At 47.7% G+C, this 17324-nt stretch overlaps 6 protein-coding genes across 6 annotated transcripts; 3 read left to right on the plus strand and 3 right to left on the minus strand.

Annotated features, from left to right (window-relative positions):
- Positions 1-499: 499 nt before the first annotated feature.
- Positions 500-2672, minus strand: F4807DRAFT_295891 (kinase-like domain-containing protein). Its single transcript, XM_047994879.1, has one exon. The coding sequence runs from the start codon at positions 2453-2455 to the stop codon at positions 677-679; it is 1779 nt and encodes a 592-aa protein (XP_047849617.1). The 5' UTR covers positions 2456-2672; the 3' UTR covers positions 500-676.
- Positions 2673-5455: 2783 nt separating this feature from the next.
- On the minus strand, positions 5456-7182 carry F4807DRAFT_295683 (NAD(P)-binding protein). The gene is made up of 2 exons (XM_047994878.1): positions 6349-7182; positions 5456-6292 (listed from the first exon to the last, which is right to left on the minus strand). The coding sequence occupies exons 1-2, from the start codon at positions 6811-6813 to the stop codon at positions 5684-5686; spliced, it is 1074 nt and encodes a 357-aa protein (XP_047849618.1). The 5' UTR covers positions 6814-7182; the 3' UTR covers positions 5456-5683.
- A 60-nt stretch (positions 7183-7242) lies between these two features.
- On the minus strand, positions 7243-9045 carry F4807DRAFT_444548 (WD40 repeat-like protein). The gene is made up of 4 exons (XM_047999668.1): positions 8970-9045; positions 8853-8915; positions 7706-8791; positions 7243-7632 (listed from the first exon to the last, which is right to left on the minus strand). The coding sequence occupies exons 1-4, from the start codon at positions 8970-8972 to the stop codon at positions 7447-7449; spliced, it is 1338 nt and encodes a 445-aa protein (XP_047849619.1). The 5' UTR covers positions 8973-9045; the 3' UTR covers positions 7243-7446.
- Positions 9046-10340: 1295 nt separating this feature from the next.
- F4807DRAFT_444550 (glycoside hydrolase family 72 protein) lies at positions 10341-12774 on the plus strand. Its single transcript, XM_047999669.1, has 3 exons — positions 10341-11030; positions 11095-11282; positions 11347-12774. Exons 1-3 carry the CDS (start codon positions 10889-10891, stop codon positions 12292-12294), a joined length of 1278 nt encoding a protein of 425 aa, XP_047849620.1. The 5' UTR covers positions 10341-10888; the 3' UTR covers positions 12295-12774.
- Positions 12775-13131: 357 nt separating this feature from the next.
- F4807DRAFT_465068 (uncharacterized protein) lies at positions 13132-14124 on the plus strand (the record flags this gene model as incomplete). Its single annotated transcript, XM_048002233.1, has 3 exons — positions 13132-13228; positions 13307-13521; positions 13654-14124. The coding sequence occupies 3 exons, from the start codon at positions 13132-13134 to the stop codon at positions 14122-14124; spliced, it is 783 nt and encodes a 260-aa protein (XP_047849621.1).
- Positions 14125-15781: 1657 nt separating this feature from the next.
- F4807DRAFT_454228 (uncharacterized protein) lies at positions 15782-17222 on the plus strand (the record flags this gene model as incomplete). Its single annotated transcript, XM_048000549.1, has 3 exons — positions 15782-15943; positions 16001-16391; positions 16444-17222. 3 exons carry the CDS (start codon positions 15782-15784, stop codon positions 17220-17222), a joined length of 1332 nt encoding a protein of 443 aa, XP_047849622.1.
- Positions 17223-17324: the final 102 nt, after the last annotated feature.

Here is a 17324-nt window from a genome sequence, read left to right on the forward strand (position 1 = left end):
AAGTGGGTAGCCCGCTACTGACGCAGCTCAACCTGCCTAAACTAGCGGCGGAGCAACCCATAATTCCGTTCCGTCCTGTACTAGTACCTCGGTACTTAGTGATGTACCAGTTTGTAGTCCCAATTCACATCCTTTAACTTATCAGGTATAGGTACCTAGTATACCAACTACAAGATTCTATATCATCTTTAACCATCTTAAAAAAGCTATAGGACGTTTACATTTATTGTGGAAGTTAACAATAATATTCGGAATTACCAAGGTAAACTATTCGTTCTCAAGTTAAGCATATGCTGTGTATCAAGTCTAAACCCATTATAACATGTGGCGTTGATCGTCAATAGTGTTCTCGATGCCTTAATCTAGATTCATCTTAGGTACATTCTCCTTAAAATAAAACGAATAGGCATATGGCCATTCACCCATACTACCTAGTAACTTAGTTGTGTGATATATCAAGTAGAGAGTGCCCTTCTCCTTTCACCTCCCCCTTTAACAGGAGTATAATCGCAAGTTACCACCAATATTTTCGCCGATACTGAATCGAATATTCCCACAACTCCTATACCCTATTTACTGGTAGATGGCCTTCCAACTTTTTATGTCCTCCCAATGCCCAAGATTATCCAAAACTTGTCGTTTCTGTCATCATTACGCCAGGACGTCAGTGCTCCCTCTACGTCAGATTAGTATGTGGGAAACCGTCGTTATTACCTGCGTATATGTGAGCCTGCCAATTGCGCACCTTGTTTACTCGAGCGTTTTGCAAAGCCTGTGAACCACTACCGCTAGCCATATCCCTCTCTTGTATAGAGCTACTGCTCAGTGGTCGGTAGGACCCAGATCCTAGTCGCGAGTTCGGTCTCGCTGAACCACTCTGTCGTCGTGTCGAGATATTAAAACCATCGCCTCCTCTGCTGATGTTCAAATTACTAAACCCAAAGTCCCACCCGCCATATTGGTGGACACAGTGTGGCTCTGCAATCTGGCAGTTCTCCGTCAGGATCTTGTACGTGCTTTGCTCAACCTCCTGGGCCGTAGGCCTGTCTTGCGGGACAACCGAGAGCATTCGCGCAACTACCTGCAGCATGGGCCCCACGCCACGAAACACCTGGTCATCCTTCTTCGATGCGTCCTTTGCGAGACCAACCATCCAGGATTCAACCTGCCCGATGTTTTTATGAAACGAAGAATCTAAGACTGCTCCTCCACGGCCGGCTTGCTTATGCTTCGCTGCTCGGTGTGACGCGAAGTTCCGAGTCTGACGTTTCATTAGAAAACTAAGTAGCTCGAGTATCACGCAACCTAGTGAGAAGATGTCGACTGCTTGAGGGTTGAGAGAGGGAGTTGGCGAATGTAGCATCGCGGCGGGGTTCATGCTATCCGAACCTCCCCGGTTGATAGAGAACGTCGAGTTATCCGATGATGTTGATGTTGATGTCGAAGAGCCAACAAGAGTGCTCCTTCGTTGTGAGCCGGAGTGTGAAGTTGACGGGCGATACCATTGTTCAGGGGCCGCGTAATCGTAAGCCTCCTTGTCAAACGTCGACTTGTCTTGGGTACTTGCTATTGCCTCCACGCTTAAACGGCTTACGTCTGCGTAGAAAATGTGGTTGTCGGCATTGTAAAGCACAGTCGAGGGCTTGATATTGCCATGCGATAGACCTCGTATGTGAAGATAGCAAAGAGCGTCAACGAGGCAATGGATCCAGTTCATGATGAGACGGCGCCGGTCTTGCTTGGCCAACGATTTTACCGAACTTGGCTGGGTTACCAGAAGAGATTTGAGACTGAAGTCACTTGGAAGCGAGAAGAGGACGTAAGCGAAGCCTTGATGGACATATGAGCCATAGTAAGACGCGAGGTGGATGTTCTCGATATTCTTCGCTCTGTTCATTTCGTAGAGAAATTCCTCTCCCGTCAAAAACCCTGGTCCGGTCCCAACAGGAATGCGACGTCGTGAAAAAACCTCACCAGGTCTATTTGGCAATTCAACTCTGTCGACAGCAGTACCGAGACTTAATCCAGTGCGTTTATCTACGTTAAGTGGTGGTACCTCGGGATCTTCGTAGACTATATAGTCTCCTTTCTCGATGAACTTGAGTAAGTAGTGGAACTGGCGGGAATAGAATCTCTTCTCGATTTTATCATCCCTCGTAGGTGTAAGCGCCAGTCGTTCGATTTGGTCCAGTGGGATAGGGAGGTCATCATCGTCCCAACTATCGTCAATGAGTCCAAAAATCTGATCTGGCACGCCTAGGTCTGCAAGGATGAGGAATATGCGTTTGGCCTTTTCGTCAATCCATTCCCAGTAAGTACCGTCGGTCAACCCATCACCAAAGCCCAATGGTAAGTCCAATCGCTTTATCTCGTCGGGCAGGAGGTGTGAGCAGACAAAGTGACGAGTGACAGTCGCTTCAATCCGAGATGGATCCCACCACATTACCGTCGACATAGCAAGGGTAGCATTACACCATAGATCCACCCTAGAAGGTCTGGTTTAGTCACGCGACTCGAGCGCCGCATGTAATTATGATTTGAGAAAAATTGCGACAGATCCAAGGAGGCATAAGGCTGGGAATGTCAGCAATTCAGGGCGCAGACCGTTTATAGGATCTGCGAATTGGATGTGACTACCGACCGAGGCGGCGTGTCCGCCAGGTGCAACATATGTCAGATATGTCAGTCAGCACAAAACAATACAAATGCTGCCTGGGAGGCAAGAGAGGCAATCTTTCTTGTATAGGCATTCGAAGAGTATGTTCCCCGACAGCTCTCCATGGCTCGCGTAGTAAAGGCAGTCGGTCCCAGCAGGAGCATGGTATATGATAGATAGGATTCCTTCGCAGCGATGCTGGATCCTGATTACCTGGTACACTTAGCAAATCATGTATGATGTTGGTGACCATTTAGAGTCAATCTCTATTCGAACTGGAGGGTGTGATTGGTCAACTGAGGCAATAGATAAGAGATATCTTGGGGTGTCTGGATCGACCCTAGAGTCGATAAATACCCTTGTCAGTGCCACTAATGCAGAATGTGCTTTAGAGGCTCTCGTGGGTTCGATATCGACGCATGGCGAGCCGTTTAATAAGACCGAAAACCACTTAGCTCGCGCTTGTCAAAAGCGCCGTTCACGCCGCCAGCGAGCAGCAATTTATCCCCGCCGAAATTTTCTGACAGGTTCCGAGTTTGCCATTTTTTTTCTTCTCGCTGAGATATGATTAGAGACATTTAGGATTCGCACATGATCATTTTAGAGGCTTGACGAGTACGTCGGCCACGTTGTTCGGGGACCCCTTGTAGAACGAGGAGTGATCGCGGGCACCCCCGGTCCCCCACGCACCGATTTCCTTGTCCACCTGGGCAAATTCATGGGGCATCAAGGACACCTCAGGGGTCTAGTACAGCCTGGTAACCGTTAGGCTCTGGGGGACTTGGGTGAACCTGGAAGCACCCTAGCCCGGTTCCAAGCAGGCGGTACAGAGTACAAGACCATACGATGATTCCCGATATTGAAAGATGGTCATCTTCCGCCTATCCGATACGCCAATACTTCCCCAGAGCTTTTAAAAGAGGATCGAACTTGATAGTTGGTGGCCTACGTAATTGGTGGTGACGATGAAGCCCATAGGGCCACACGATGCATGAGAGGTGCTTGGCAACGATCGAGAAGGGTTATAAAAGCAGTACAGTAATCACCATTTGGGATATCCTTATCATCTAACAGCGCTGTTATTTCCCTTTAACGGAATGGAAAGATAATGGTACGGCTAGTGAATTGGAGTAGTGTTAGGTTAGGTATGGATGTTTAAAATCGGTTCATGTCTTCGTCATCTGAACTACTAGTAGTTTTATGGTTTAAGTTATGATAAGCCTCAAAGCCAAAGTTAAGACAGCGGGGGGTAATGGAAGTTGTGGGTCTCGACGGATACTCGATAGCTACGACTGCCCTTTCAGCTCCTTTTTAGTAACTTCTTTCTCTACTTATCTCTTCACCAGGCGCAATTATCCATGTACATATTACACGTATTCCGCAGATGTTATTAAGTTCATTCCTTCCCTTCTAGGCTACTACGTAATTTCAATTTACATGGAACGATACTACTGTCCCTTTTCAGCTCTTCACACTAAAGAGACCCTGAGAAGAAGTCTTGTTTTTCAGGGGACCCATTCAGGGAAAAACTCTCCTTAGCACGCCAAGTGCCTTCGCCCTGCGAGGCAGATTTGAACCGGCAGGTATATACCATGTGAAGATGCTTAAAATAGAGTCCGAAGTCTAGCATGTGGGAAATATGGATTACTACAAATGCGGAATATGCGTACATGTCTTGGTGTTCACTCCTCGCCTAGCTATAACTTACAACAGCTATACGCAAGCACACTCTTGTCGAGGAACACCCTCATGTTGTATCACCATCGGTTATGGGAAGTGAAATCAAAGAACATTCTCGGGTTGGGGGCTATAACCGAGGTGTATTCCATATGTTGTTTACTCAAAATCGCGCAGGGCTAGTAGTTTCATGCTCAAAGATCAAGCTAAAGAGCTTGTTATCTTAGAGATCTAGGAGCTAAGTATGTAAGGTACCTATGGCGTTATGCATAAAAGCCTCTGTTATTATTCTGGGTCTGGGCGACTAGTAAAGAAGCTATTCTGATATTCCGCGGTAGCATCAGTGTCGACCATAGAGCCAGATCTACGCTTCCAGGTCGTGGTGGTATCCGATATGAGAGAGCTGGCTACGTTGAACTACGTAGGTATACAATGTATCTTTGAACATCCCCCCCCTTTCTGCGTTAGCTTCATGTCATAAGTCTTAGATCACTTCGCAGCTTTAGCTAGGTAGGTAATGTCTAAGCACCTAAAATACTAGGTGAGCACCTAGGCAGGTATACGTCTATAAGCCGAGTTTCAAGCTTGAATATCACATCTCAGATCTACTCACAAAGTTCCATTAGGAAAATTTTCGAAAGCTATGCCAATGTATAAAACCACACCGTCCACCTCTCCGGAATGACGTCGTGGGCTTGTGGGATGGCTCACCGCGGAAGGGGGCGCGACCAGGAGCTGCGAACGTGATAAGCCAGCTATACTACGCAGCTCCCTGCAGGTTGCCGCGCGTGGGCAAACCCCAAGACCTCGGTGACATAAGCGACGGACTCGGCCCGACCTATCCACTCGGAGTATAATATTGAGACATCTAGTATATCGTATGCAGTGGAACATCCCTCATGAACAAAGATCAGAACTTAGGAACGTTGAGTGGTTGGCTCGGACGGTCGGGTTTGTGACTGGTAACTTTCGGTCATCTTCTCCTGATCAGGACGGGATACAGCTTTTGATAGACGGCTTTGATCCGGGCAGCGGGCAGGTGCTTTTTAGGGACGCGGAGGGTTGAACTGCAGGCCGGATGGCAAGTTACACAGATGGCCACAAATATTCCTGCACAGCCTCAACACCAATGGGAGACCTCTTTGCATGATTGGAAATCTCATTGAAGATTAGTTTGAAGTGGGAGCGTATGTACAAGCTTGTCATATACTATACCACATATACCTTACACATTACATCTCCACAGACCTGTGAACGCCAGCGCTCTCCTATCTGCGGTATAGCATTATCGTGAATATATATTCCATTAACTAGCCCTCTAAGCCGATCTCAACCGAGCCGTCGCGTATTCTAGATTAAGCTTCCGTTCTTCTCACTTAACTCCGTCCCCCTTCGGCCGACAAACGTCGTCATGCCGTTATCTATGCCAGACAGCTTGCGGGCGATCTTCTGAAGACCAACTGGTAACACGTTGTACCAATCAACCCAGCGCGCGTAAAGAGGCATACCAATGTGGTCGCTAAGTCCGAGATCGATGGCCTTGATGACTTCTTTAGCCACTTCTATAGGTTCGACCACTGGTGCGATGAATGTGTTGGGGGTCTTAACGCCGTAAAAGAGTGGTGTGCTCAATTGACCCGGCGTAACAAGAATGGTCTTGATCTCGGGGTACTCTTGCAGCTCGGCAGCGAGGGACTTGTGCAAGGCTGTTACTCCCGCCTTAGCAGCGGCGTAGTCGGCAAGTCGAGCAGCACCGAGGTGACCAATGACACTTGAGACGGTTACAATGGTGCCACCGGTGTCGTTACGAATCATCCCCGGTAGAAATGTCTTGATCATATAGAAATGTGCCAAGAGATTCGTTGTGATACTCTTATCGACTTCATCCAGTTCCATATCAAGCAATTTCTTGCCGATAACGACACCTGCGTTGTTGATTAGGACGGTAGGGGTTCCGAGCTAAAGCAATATTGTTAGCTTTTGTTGTGCCGTGGACACTGCAAGATAATACATACATCTCGCTCTATCTCCGCTGCGACTCTGGCGATCTGGGCCTTGTCACGTACGTCGCACTTGTAGTAGGTGATGCCCCGGGCATCTGTACTCTCGAGGTCGGCGGTATCCAAAACCGCAACGGTAGCACCTCGCATTCCGTATACCTCAGCAATTAACAGGCCAAGGCCGCTGGCTCCTCCCGTTATTACAATGACCTCCTCGCTCAAGTCGACCTCTCGGTGCATGCCATAAGCGATCTTATGGCTTAACACATTCCCCATCCATAAAAGAGTAACAAACACTGCCCACGTAATGCTGACTATCATCGGCTTCGTAGTCATCGCCTGGTGCTCGGCGCGGAAGCATAGAGGAATGATCCATGCGACGAACGGGTGTAGCAGCGTGACATTGAGAACCTTGAGGAAGAGGTCGACAGAAAGAGGCGCAAACCACGAGTTGCGCATCGGCGGTTGAGGATGATTCATGATGTCGGATAATTTGATCGTATGATTGAGGACACGAATGCTGGCCAGCAAGCACTGAGAACGACGGAGGGAAAGGAACTTCGGATGCCTTCAAAATGAGGTTTTCAAGAAACGAAAGAATTTATTTGAATAGGTAATTCAAGAAGAAGTTAATAGAGGAAAGGAAGCTTGTTGGTCCAGCCTACGTGGTAGTAGTGTCCGTACTCGCAAGCTCAGGATCGCGACTTCACTCTTCGCCTAGGTTTCTAAAAGCTTTCGGACCCTTGAAACAAATGGCCCAAGCGCTGAAGGTTTCGACTAAAGCAGGTTCCTACCGAACTTGACCAATCGGCAGCTACCGATCTAGCAGGGATATCCGTTAAGACTTACCCTAAGCGCCTTTTGGATGTATTTGGGTTGTAGGCAATTATTCCCATCTGATTATCACCGTGATTGTTTCAAACGACTTCAACTACCTAGGTTAGGCAGAGCTTCATTTTCTTAACAGCCAGTCATTCTCATGAGAGTATATAGACATAGTCTACCGAAGCCTTATCTGGTATCTGAATTTTCCCATTCCTTTAACGCCTCATAAATGCAGTTCATGAATGCTTAAGACAGCCAACTCCTCCGGAATGTCATCAAACATAGACGTTACTTTTCTCTTGCCAGAATAACCTTGTCCCGTTCACTCTTCCTCTTCTCGAATTGTTTCCTGGTGTGCTTCCTCTCATTCTCTTCTCGTCGCTTGATGGCCTTCAGTTCTTCCTTCTTGATCTCACCCGCCTTCTTCACAACCTTTGGAAGATGTCTATGGCGTTTGATGCGCCTAATCTCAGGCTATAGTTTTCTATGTCAGCACACCATTCTATAATAACAGAGTTACGAGGAAGATGGAAGAGGGTGATCATACCATGTGACTGTATCTCTCGGATAATGCCTCATTGTATTCGAGTGACTGCCGCTGTCGCGCAGACTTGATACCCTCTCGCTGGGATGCATTAGCCCTCCAAAGGCGAATGTTTCCGTCATCCGATCCGCTCAATAGATATTTGGAGTCTGGAGTCCATCGTGCGCAGAAAACTCTCTGCATTCGCTTCGTATGGTAGACATCCCTAGAATGTCCCCCATCTCGGCTAAACAGCCTAATTGTACGATCGTAGGAAGCTGTCACAAGCTCCTGTCCGGTAGGCGAGAATTCCACATCCATGACTGCTGCCACATGATCTTTGAGAATGTTGAGTGCTCGGTCGAACTTGCGCATATCAAATATGTACACGTTGTGATCTTCGCTCGCCGCAGCAAAGTTCATCGGCTCCACCGGGTTCCAGGACAACTTGTTGCAGCTAAAGTTGAGGTATGTACGGGCGAGGGGCGAAGATGTTCGGAGATCATATAGGATAATCGACCGATCTGTAGAGCAAGATGCGAGCACGGATGTTTCGCTTTGGTTGAAAGACACTGAGGTAATCGTTTCGCCGGACGATGGCCAACGAAGAACTTCTGGCGCAGCCGTGTAGCGATCAAGATCGTAAACAGATATAACATCGGAGGCTGCTGCGAAAGCGTTCTTCGACCTATGCACACTTAAGCTTGTATAGGCATTCGTTCCAAGCCAAGAGTGTAGAGGTGGCGAATCATCGCGAGTATTGTACGGGTCGTGGATTTTGATCGATCTATCAGATGCACACGTGAGAAGCTTTTGATCGGTTGTCCATGCCATTCCTTTTACGATATTCTCATGAGCCGTCGTTTTCCAGACTTGATCCCGGCCAGTCAAGCTCCAGCACTTCACAACACCATCGCCCGAGCCGGATGCAAATCTGTCGAGGGAATTGGGATCCTTCGCTAGTGAATAAACACCGTCGACATGTCCGTTTCCGAGTTGCGCGATGAACGGCTGAGCGAACATGCGTTCCAGTTTCACCGCATTGAGTGCGCGCGTATACTCTCGTGCTCTCTCGAACGGATGAATCGCTGGATCTAGATTACGGGGCGCCTTGAAAATAGTAAGAAATCTAGTTAAGCAACTGTAGATAAGTTCGGTCTGGGAAGCATACCTTTGGAACATCAGACCCAGGCGGCTGGTAGGCCGCAACTGAGCGGCTTAAAGCTTTTATCTTCTATGAAATATATTAGCATGCTGAAAGTACGATCCAGAACCATATGCGACTTACCATGATTGCGGAGCACGATGGTATTGCAATATTGAAGATTTGGTGTTCTCTCCCATTGAATAATATCAAGAAAAAAGTTCAAGTTTAGGTCCCCACATTGGCAGCTGGCATCGTTTGTCGAATTTCGATAGTCTTATCTGCCTATCAAGAGATTGAATATTCTTATCGATAGACAGTATCCACTATCATACTATGTACCTATGTACATAATATATGCAGTGCCCACACAATTACTGCGTAACTCGGCGCCGTTCACAACTTTCCAATTCCATGGGTTCAACTAGGACCGTAGGATTGTAGTACATCATCCTATGATTGCACCTCAAGCTCAGATGAAACGAGAAAAGTAACAAGTGTAACATATGTCAGCATTGGCAATTGGTTTCCAAGTTGTGTAAAACGATGTGTTAAAAGTTATCTCGAAGATTGTCTACGTGCGTAGGCGCCTAGTCAACTATTTGCGCCTACTGCAGCTACTGCAGTCTGCAGGTATCGCCAAAGAGATCTACAAACGAGTTACTATAACTGGAGTAAACATACTAGCAGCAATTGGGGAAAACGATGTAGTTCATCCTTAAACTACGTCATTGATGTATCGAAAAGGCAAGCTTTCAGACGAGCATCCACTTTGTTGAACAAATGAGAGTGTTGGGCCAAAAGCTGGCAACGTCTGCAGATGGACACGAAGTTTTGTTTTTGAACAACCGGTCAAGTTTCTATGCTGCTAAGATCTATGGATACTCCCGAGTCTTTGGCTGATGAGGGACCCAAGATTCGGATCTAACCGTACGTTGCTAAGAAATACCAAGAGCTTTTGTAGCAGTTGAATTAGGTATATTGAGGCAGAGCTTATTGTCCCCTTAACCCATTCTGCCCATCCTCCACACCTCACCGAACATTAAATTCGTCACATCCATACCCCTGGTATACTACCTGGGTACAAATCCATACTACAATGTACAGTACTGTATCTGAAATATCTGTCAAAGCCGTTGATCACATCTAAATGAAAAGTCTGAAACACGGATCCCCACGATAGGATTAACCAATAGTGATGTAAGACAACAAGTCTGCTTGCGGCACCACCAGATCGTTCAAGCCAATGTCTCTGTTGCCCGCATTCTATATACGCGTCACAACTCTAACAGGCCTCACTAAGTCGCTAAGAAATTTTTCTTTTGCCGGGACTGTTCCCAGGGGGCCCTTGTCGATCCTTGCTTGTTCTTTCACCTCGACCGTAGAAAAGCCCCAATCTTATCTCAGTTGTGATGCCAAGATCTAGCTCCGTCAAGGAGTTCAGAGCCGTTGGTGGGATTCCCCGGAGCTTCTAGTCCAATCGTCCAATCGGCCTATGAGGATCGAAGCCTTTGTCGAGCTTCCCCAATTCAAGGTAAATAATCTTTTTTATATTACTAGGATTGTTTGGAGCGAGGTCCCGCTTCATTTAGTTACCGTCGTAGTGCGTTTGATATGTAGGTACAACCCGGGATTGCGGTTGTGCTTTTTGTGAGACTTACACCACAACACCTCCATATTTCTTCTCCAGACTCTTCATTCTTTCCTCTATCTGCCTCTTGTGTTGTTTAGCTCGTTCGCGGAGGAGCAGAGTATGTACCGGACGTAGTCGAGTCAACGCGAAGAAGATTGTAAACATTCGTTTATCTGTTTGACAACAGGCCAGCCACTGTGCCACTCTGCGCATTCGTTTGACAACTTTGGGCACTGGTCCTCTTTGCATTCGCTAATTACCTAGTACTCATTCCAATCTCGAACTCCTGAGGTCATTCGTTACTCGACCGTCGTTTCGACTCAAGCTTCCGAGCGATCATACAACTGCAAGGGATTCGACAAAGAGTTCTACAACTATTCTAGTTGTCTTATCCGCATTGCTTTGGTATCGTCCCTTCTGAACCATTGCCATGCGTTCTTCCACACTGTTAGCGCTCACTGGCGCCACTCTATCATACGCATTACCGACAATCGAGGCAGTTGGCGGCAAGTTCTTCACGAGCGATGGTGACCAGTTTTTCATAAAGGGAGTTGCTTATCAGCTCACCGAGAGTAAGCTTGGAACTAAAATATTCGCTACCTGACGATGTGTGTTCTAATATCGTTCTGTGTTTAGAGGATCCGTTGGTTGATACCGAGCAATGTACTCGAGATGCTTCGCTCATGAAGAAGCTAGGTGCCAACACTATCCGTGTCTACCATGTCGATGCGAATGAGGACCACTCCGGTTGTATGTCGGCTTTCTCCGACGCCGGCATCTACACCTTGGTAGATATGGATACCTTCGATACCTACATCTTACCTGTAAGTTTCAAGGCCTAGAAATCCTCATGTTTTGCCGAATTTATGCTGAACTAAATATCTATAGAACGATCCTTGGTGGAACCAAACGCAATTTGACAGCTACTCGAAGGTCATGGACACATTTCAGCAGTATGACAACCTTCTAGGTTTATTCGTGGGCAATGAGATCATTGCTATTAACAACCAGTCGAACGCTGCCCCCTTCATCAAATCTGCTTGCCGGGATCTGAAGGCATACAGAGATTCCAAGGGCTATCGCAAAATCCCAATTGGATATTCCGCAACGGATATTGCGGAACTTCGACCATGGCTGCAGGACTACCTCACGTGCGGAGGGAACGCATCAGAGAACATCGACTTCTATGGCCTCAACTCGTACCAATGGTGTGATCCTACCGACTACCAGACTTCCGGATACGCCAATCTCGAGTCACAGGCCAAGGACTTCCCTGTCCCTATTTTCTTTTCGGAGACCGGATGCAACAAGCCCGGTCCACGACTATTCGACGACCAAGATGCTATCTTCGGGGATGAGATGGTGAATGATTGGAGCGGAGCTATCGTGTATGAATGGATTGAGGAGGCTAATAATTATGGTCTTATTTCGTATGGTCCTAAGGTCGATGCAACTGCTACAGGCTCGAACATCGTTGGAGGCTACACGGTTGCAGGCACTCCGACCCCTGTCTCGCCCGACTTCGACAACCTCAGCAAGCACTGGGCGACACTCACTCCGAAGGGAGTTGCTAAGTCCAACTACGATACGACGTCAGTTTCGACACGTGCGTGCCCGACGTCAACGGCTAGTGGATGGCTTGTCAATGGCAATGTCGCTCTCCCAAGCTTGGGAGAAACCTTAACTGGTAGCTATTCTTCAGTGCCTAGTGCTACCGGCACGGCCGCTAGCCCTAGCGCATCAGAGACGAAGAACTCCGTCTCTGGATCCAAGGAGGTTGCTGGTATGGGCGCAGGTCTTGTGGGTGTGATGATGGTGTTCACTGTCTGGTTTTGATCCCACCATGAGTCAGGAGGATCACAACTTTCTTTTCTACCCCAGGCGGTTTACGCCGTTACGATTCGAGAAACGTTGGAGGTTTATGCCGGTTTTTCCCGTCGACCACCTAATTCTTCCTTTCGACTACACCGCCCGGGAACTTCATTAGAGCACCTGTAAGGCATCGTATACGGCGTTTATTGCCTTTCGTCGGATGGCTCTAGTGCCATCGCCTAATGATTGACGTCCATCACGGACGTTCGTACATACTTGGATGAGAGACCTCAAGAGATGACCGAAGAGAAAATGATTCGGCTTGCATATGAAGAGAACGCGTTAAGGATACTCGGGCAGACGACGGTAATGATTGTCATGAAGCAACAATTCCATAGATAGGGAACTTGGGATTCTCTCACAAATAAAGAAAACGCCGTTGGCAATAACACCCGAATTTGACTTCAACTAGCAATTATAACGTGATTAAAAATGACTTTTACTTGGTAAGTAGATCAGGCAAGCAAGGAATCAAGGGGTTCCAACTTCCATATAATCATAGCTTCGGAAGACATGTCGTTCTTCCCACGAGTAGTGCTTATACATCCAAAAGGAAGCCGCATTCTTACTTAATCATTGATAGGACCTCAACTTATTAAATATTTTCGGTCGTAAACCTAACGTTCATTTCTTACTTCTATCAATACTTCCGGGTATTGTCCTAGAAGCCTACCTCCGACGCGAACAAAACCACCTATGACCATATCATATCTATATACCATTCATAGCCGTAATCCTATACTATATACCTAATCTTTAACTCAAACTCCACCAGTCCTATTTACCAAGACATACCTAAACATGCCCCAAAACACCCCTCAACCACCCGCCCGAACCCCCACCGATTCTCACTGCGCAACCCACAACCGCAGGCCCTGGAAGGCAGGCGAGAAGAAGGGTATAAAGGCTTGGTTCGACTGGCACCGGTAGTGTCCGTTCCAGGATCGGCCGAAACTGCGCTGGGCCTTTCTGATAGGGCTCGTCGTCCTCGTCGTCGCCGTGCTGATCGTCGGCGTCGTGTTCACGGTCTATTACGACGCCATGTACTACTCCAGCGGCGCCTTTCTGCTCCACGATAAGACCGGCAACACGTTGGTGGAGCGACAAGATATCTCGCTGGCTGGGGTAGGAAGAGATGCGAACTTGTGTGGTAGCGATACCGGAGGCGGATGTGAAGCTTTCGGTCGTCCGGTTCGTGATTCTTCGTATTCTACTACCTTTACTCTAGTTTCCCCCCGTTTTTTTCATGCCTTACTCCTCCGCTCGTGTAGTACGCAGTCAGAGGGATATTGGTTATACTAACCAAGTATTACGCGTACGCAGAACATGTGCTGCCCCCTCGGCATGACCTGCAAAAGGAGCAACTTCTCGCCCTCGGGCGTCTTCTGCTGCTCGTCAAGCTCCAACTGCCGCGCGGACCCGGACCTGCCGCCCCGCTGCGACAAGCACACGAGCGCCTGCAACAAGAGCATGGGCGCCGGGTGCTGTCTCCACAACACCGAGTGCGACAAGGACGGCTGTCTGAAGGTGTACCGCGCCGCGCCGGGGTTCTCGACCGCGGCGACTACCTTGACGACTACGTCGAGCACGGCTAGCGTGGCCGGCACCAAGACCACGTCGAGCGACGCGGGCGGTGTCACCATTACGACGGCCAAGATGGCAGAGACGGCTCTCACCGATGATGGGACGAAGGGGATAAAGCCTGGCTTCGGATACTCGAGTTGCCCGCTGTTGGAGGTGTGCGCGCTAGGAGGCGCTATTGCGGTGGCTTATGCGATGGCTTTGGGGGGTTGAGACTGTGTGAACTTGGGGATCAGGGGCTAGTCTTCGGTCTACTACTTAGAATGGTGTCCGGTGGGGAGGAGACGTTGGAAAAGAACCGAGGTGGGTAGCACAGGGGATTTACATGCCCGTCGCGGTTCTTAGACTGTATCATGTTCTGTGTATGCGTAGTGGTGCTTCCCTCTTTTTTCCGGGAAGAATAGGTCGCTAACCTACACATGGGTTGGGTTAGTATGATTAAGGCTACCTCTAATAAGTATATATCAACCACGACTCCTAGGTACGTGTATGAATTATCTGTGAGTTATGGCACCGAAACGTTGAGTATTATAGATAGAATGATAGCTCTAGTTCATAGGACAACATGACTTGAAAGCATGCTTCATAAGTTGTTAGAACTAAGGTCATAATAAGTAATTCAATATTGAAGTTAAGGCAATACATAATAGTCTGATAGACAGAGATACGTGCCTCATCCACGCCGCAATCTATGCCATGAACCCCCGACGTTTAGGTCGAGTCCTAGGATGTAAGGCTAGTTATATTGGCCATATGATGGAATATATTAATGATACTCGTAACCTTCAGTTGGTAATAATAAGGTATAATTAGATGACCATTGTTTCGAATAATCCAGGAGGTCGCATAGTATGGTTGCAGCAAATAAAATGACAGCTAACCGCGAAGTAGGAGAAACTGAACCGGCTGTTGCAAAAGGTCTCTTCGATCGTCAGCCGACACATCGGAATGAACTCACCTCCACGCTGTTGGCACTCTTTATTTCGTTTCCTCGGGCCAGATCTGAAACGGGAAGGATTCGGGAATGATGTTGATGGCATTCGCAACAAAGATTGCCGACCTTGAGACCCCCAACTGAATCCTTCAGAAATACGGCTTTTGATACTTGCTTTCCAAACGAAATACCCATTGTCTCATGTGGAGGATACGACGCCGTCGCGACCTTCTTCCTAACATGACACGCTAAGATACTTGGGATTTCTCAATGTGCCATCTCTGAATGATCGTCTTGTCTCCTTTTCCCGTAAACATTGCTATTCAGAAGACATGAACGTTGGGATCGGATGCTCGGGTTTGCGAGAAAGGCCATTGGAATCGCATGAGTTTTGCGCCAGGCTAGCTCATCCTGCTCTCGCTAAGTAGTATGCAAATTGAGATAAGGGCAGATTCTCGATGTAATCGAGTAAGGATGATGTTGTTTTCCGCGAGGGTGTGGTATATTTGCAGTTCCTCCTGTATTTCACCCTGATCGAAGTCGGAAAGAATTGGTTTTCATACACCAGACCGGATTACTTTTCGCCGGGACTTTACTGTTGGCTGTATGATAACATTTGCGATGTAATCGTATTAGGATGGACAGGGTATGACTGCTACCCACACTGCATGCTGTTAGTTATGATGGATCACGTAGTTATTCCATATCCGAGAGCTATTGGTATAAGTCGTTACATTACCCTCCTGACTAAGTAATTTTTCTGTGGTATTCTCTTATTTACTTTCATCTGATAATTTCGCTAGGCTCCTCACGACACTCGAGACGAGATGATAATAACTCGGGCCATGTAGGCAAACATGTTGAGCGATACTGAGAACAGGCACAGCCTTGAACGTTATATTTTGCCGACTAGCTTCTAACCTGACATTTTACAAAATGTTGACGCCGTTTTATCGTAGGTTCAATTCTAAGAGGCTGACTAAAGAGTCCCGGGTAGAGTCTCGGTATTCTACCTACTTGAAGAATATAAAGATCTTCAAGACGAGGATCCCGTTGAGGCTCTCCTTCGAGGAAATAGTTAGGAACAAGGCCTACTCCGTTAGTCCATATCACGTAAGTTTAAAGACAGCACAAACATATGCTGACATATCTTAGCCATGCTCCCTAAACGACTTCATGGACTATTTAGTATACGTGGAGCACGGTGCGGAAAATCTTCAATTCTTCCTTTGGTTTTGCGGCTATGTCGAGAGATGGAGTCAATTGCCCGAGTCGGAGAAGGAACGATCTCCTGTATGGGGAGTAGGGAGGAGGACAAATGTCCGACCAAATACACGATCGGAGAGGTTGGGAGAAAGCGCAGATAAGTTGAGCCGTATACTTGCGATCTTGGACCGAGGCACAACGACGATTGAACGGACCACATCAGTGAAAGAGTTAGAATCTAAAGGAGATCATGTGGACAAGAACTTCTCAAGACCGCGAACACCAGCAACTGGAGTAGAGATGAAACAAGGAGACCGAAATGATTGGCAATGGCAACCTTGTGAGTTGGGCAAGATTATCCAAACGACTTGTACTGTTGCTGACACCAGAAGTCTCTGCTCAACCTTTTCGATACGAAGCCACAAAAGTAGCCCGGCATTACATCTCGACCTCTGGGCCACGAAAGTTGAACCTGACGTACCAGGACCGGACTTCCTGCATGCACGCCCTGCAGCATACGACACATCCGTCTGCTTTCCTCCCAGCTTTCTTAGCTGCCGAGACGACGCTGCGAGGATATAGTCACCCCAAATTCATTCGTTGGAGCATTCGCAACAGTAATGGCTCACGAATGTTGTTTTCTAGAGTGCTTGGTGTATGCTTGATTGGTCTCGGCGTTATGTTGGACGTCATTCTGATTCTTTCCAAGTTCCAGCGCCTAGCTCGATTGTCTGCAGTGCCGTTCTGGTATATTGGACTTTACGTCTTGTTGATAGAAGGGCGTGGGATTAGCATCAGGCTGTACTTGAACCGTAAACGCCACTTGCGCCCCTGGGAGCAGGTTGAAACCACGGACCCCGAAAATAAGGCGCCGAATTCGACAGACACTTATAGTAACAGGCAGCAAGACACGGCACGGGTAGATCCGCCGATAAAAGCAAGCATGCAACCTTTAGGCTCAGCCAATAATTTTGGGGGAGAACCGTGGGTCATATCATATCGGGGGAAGTCATTCTGGCAGAAGGTCTTCGACGTCTCCGTCGCGAACCGCAATAGGCACGTGAGGTCTTTGCAAGACAGGGCCGTTTTTACCTCGTTGTTGTGGGCGAGTTTCTTGGTGATGATTTTGGCGGTTGGTTCCGTGTTAATACCCCCTGGCAACCTATTTTAAGCAACAAGAGAGCTATTGGGAGAGTTGAGAGAAGGAATATAAGAAGAAGACTTGACGTCGAAAATGTAATATGTAAGTGGCATAATTCTATTATCCACAATA

This window comes from Annulohypoxylon truncatum (genome assembly GCF_022578515.1).
Source record: "Annulohypoxylon truncatum strain CBS 140777 unplaced genomic scaffold F4807scaffold_47, whole genome shotgun sequence".
Lineage (NCBI taxonomy): Eukaryota > Fungi > Ascomycota > Sordariomycetes > Xylariales > Hypoxylaceae > Annulohypoxylon > Annulohypoxylon truncatum.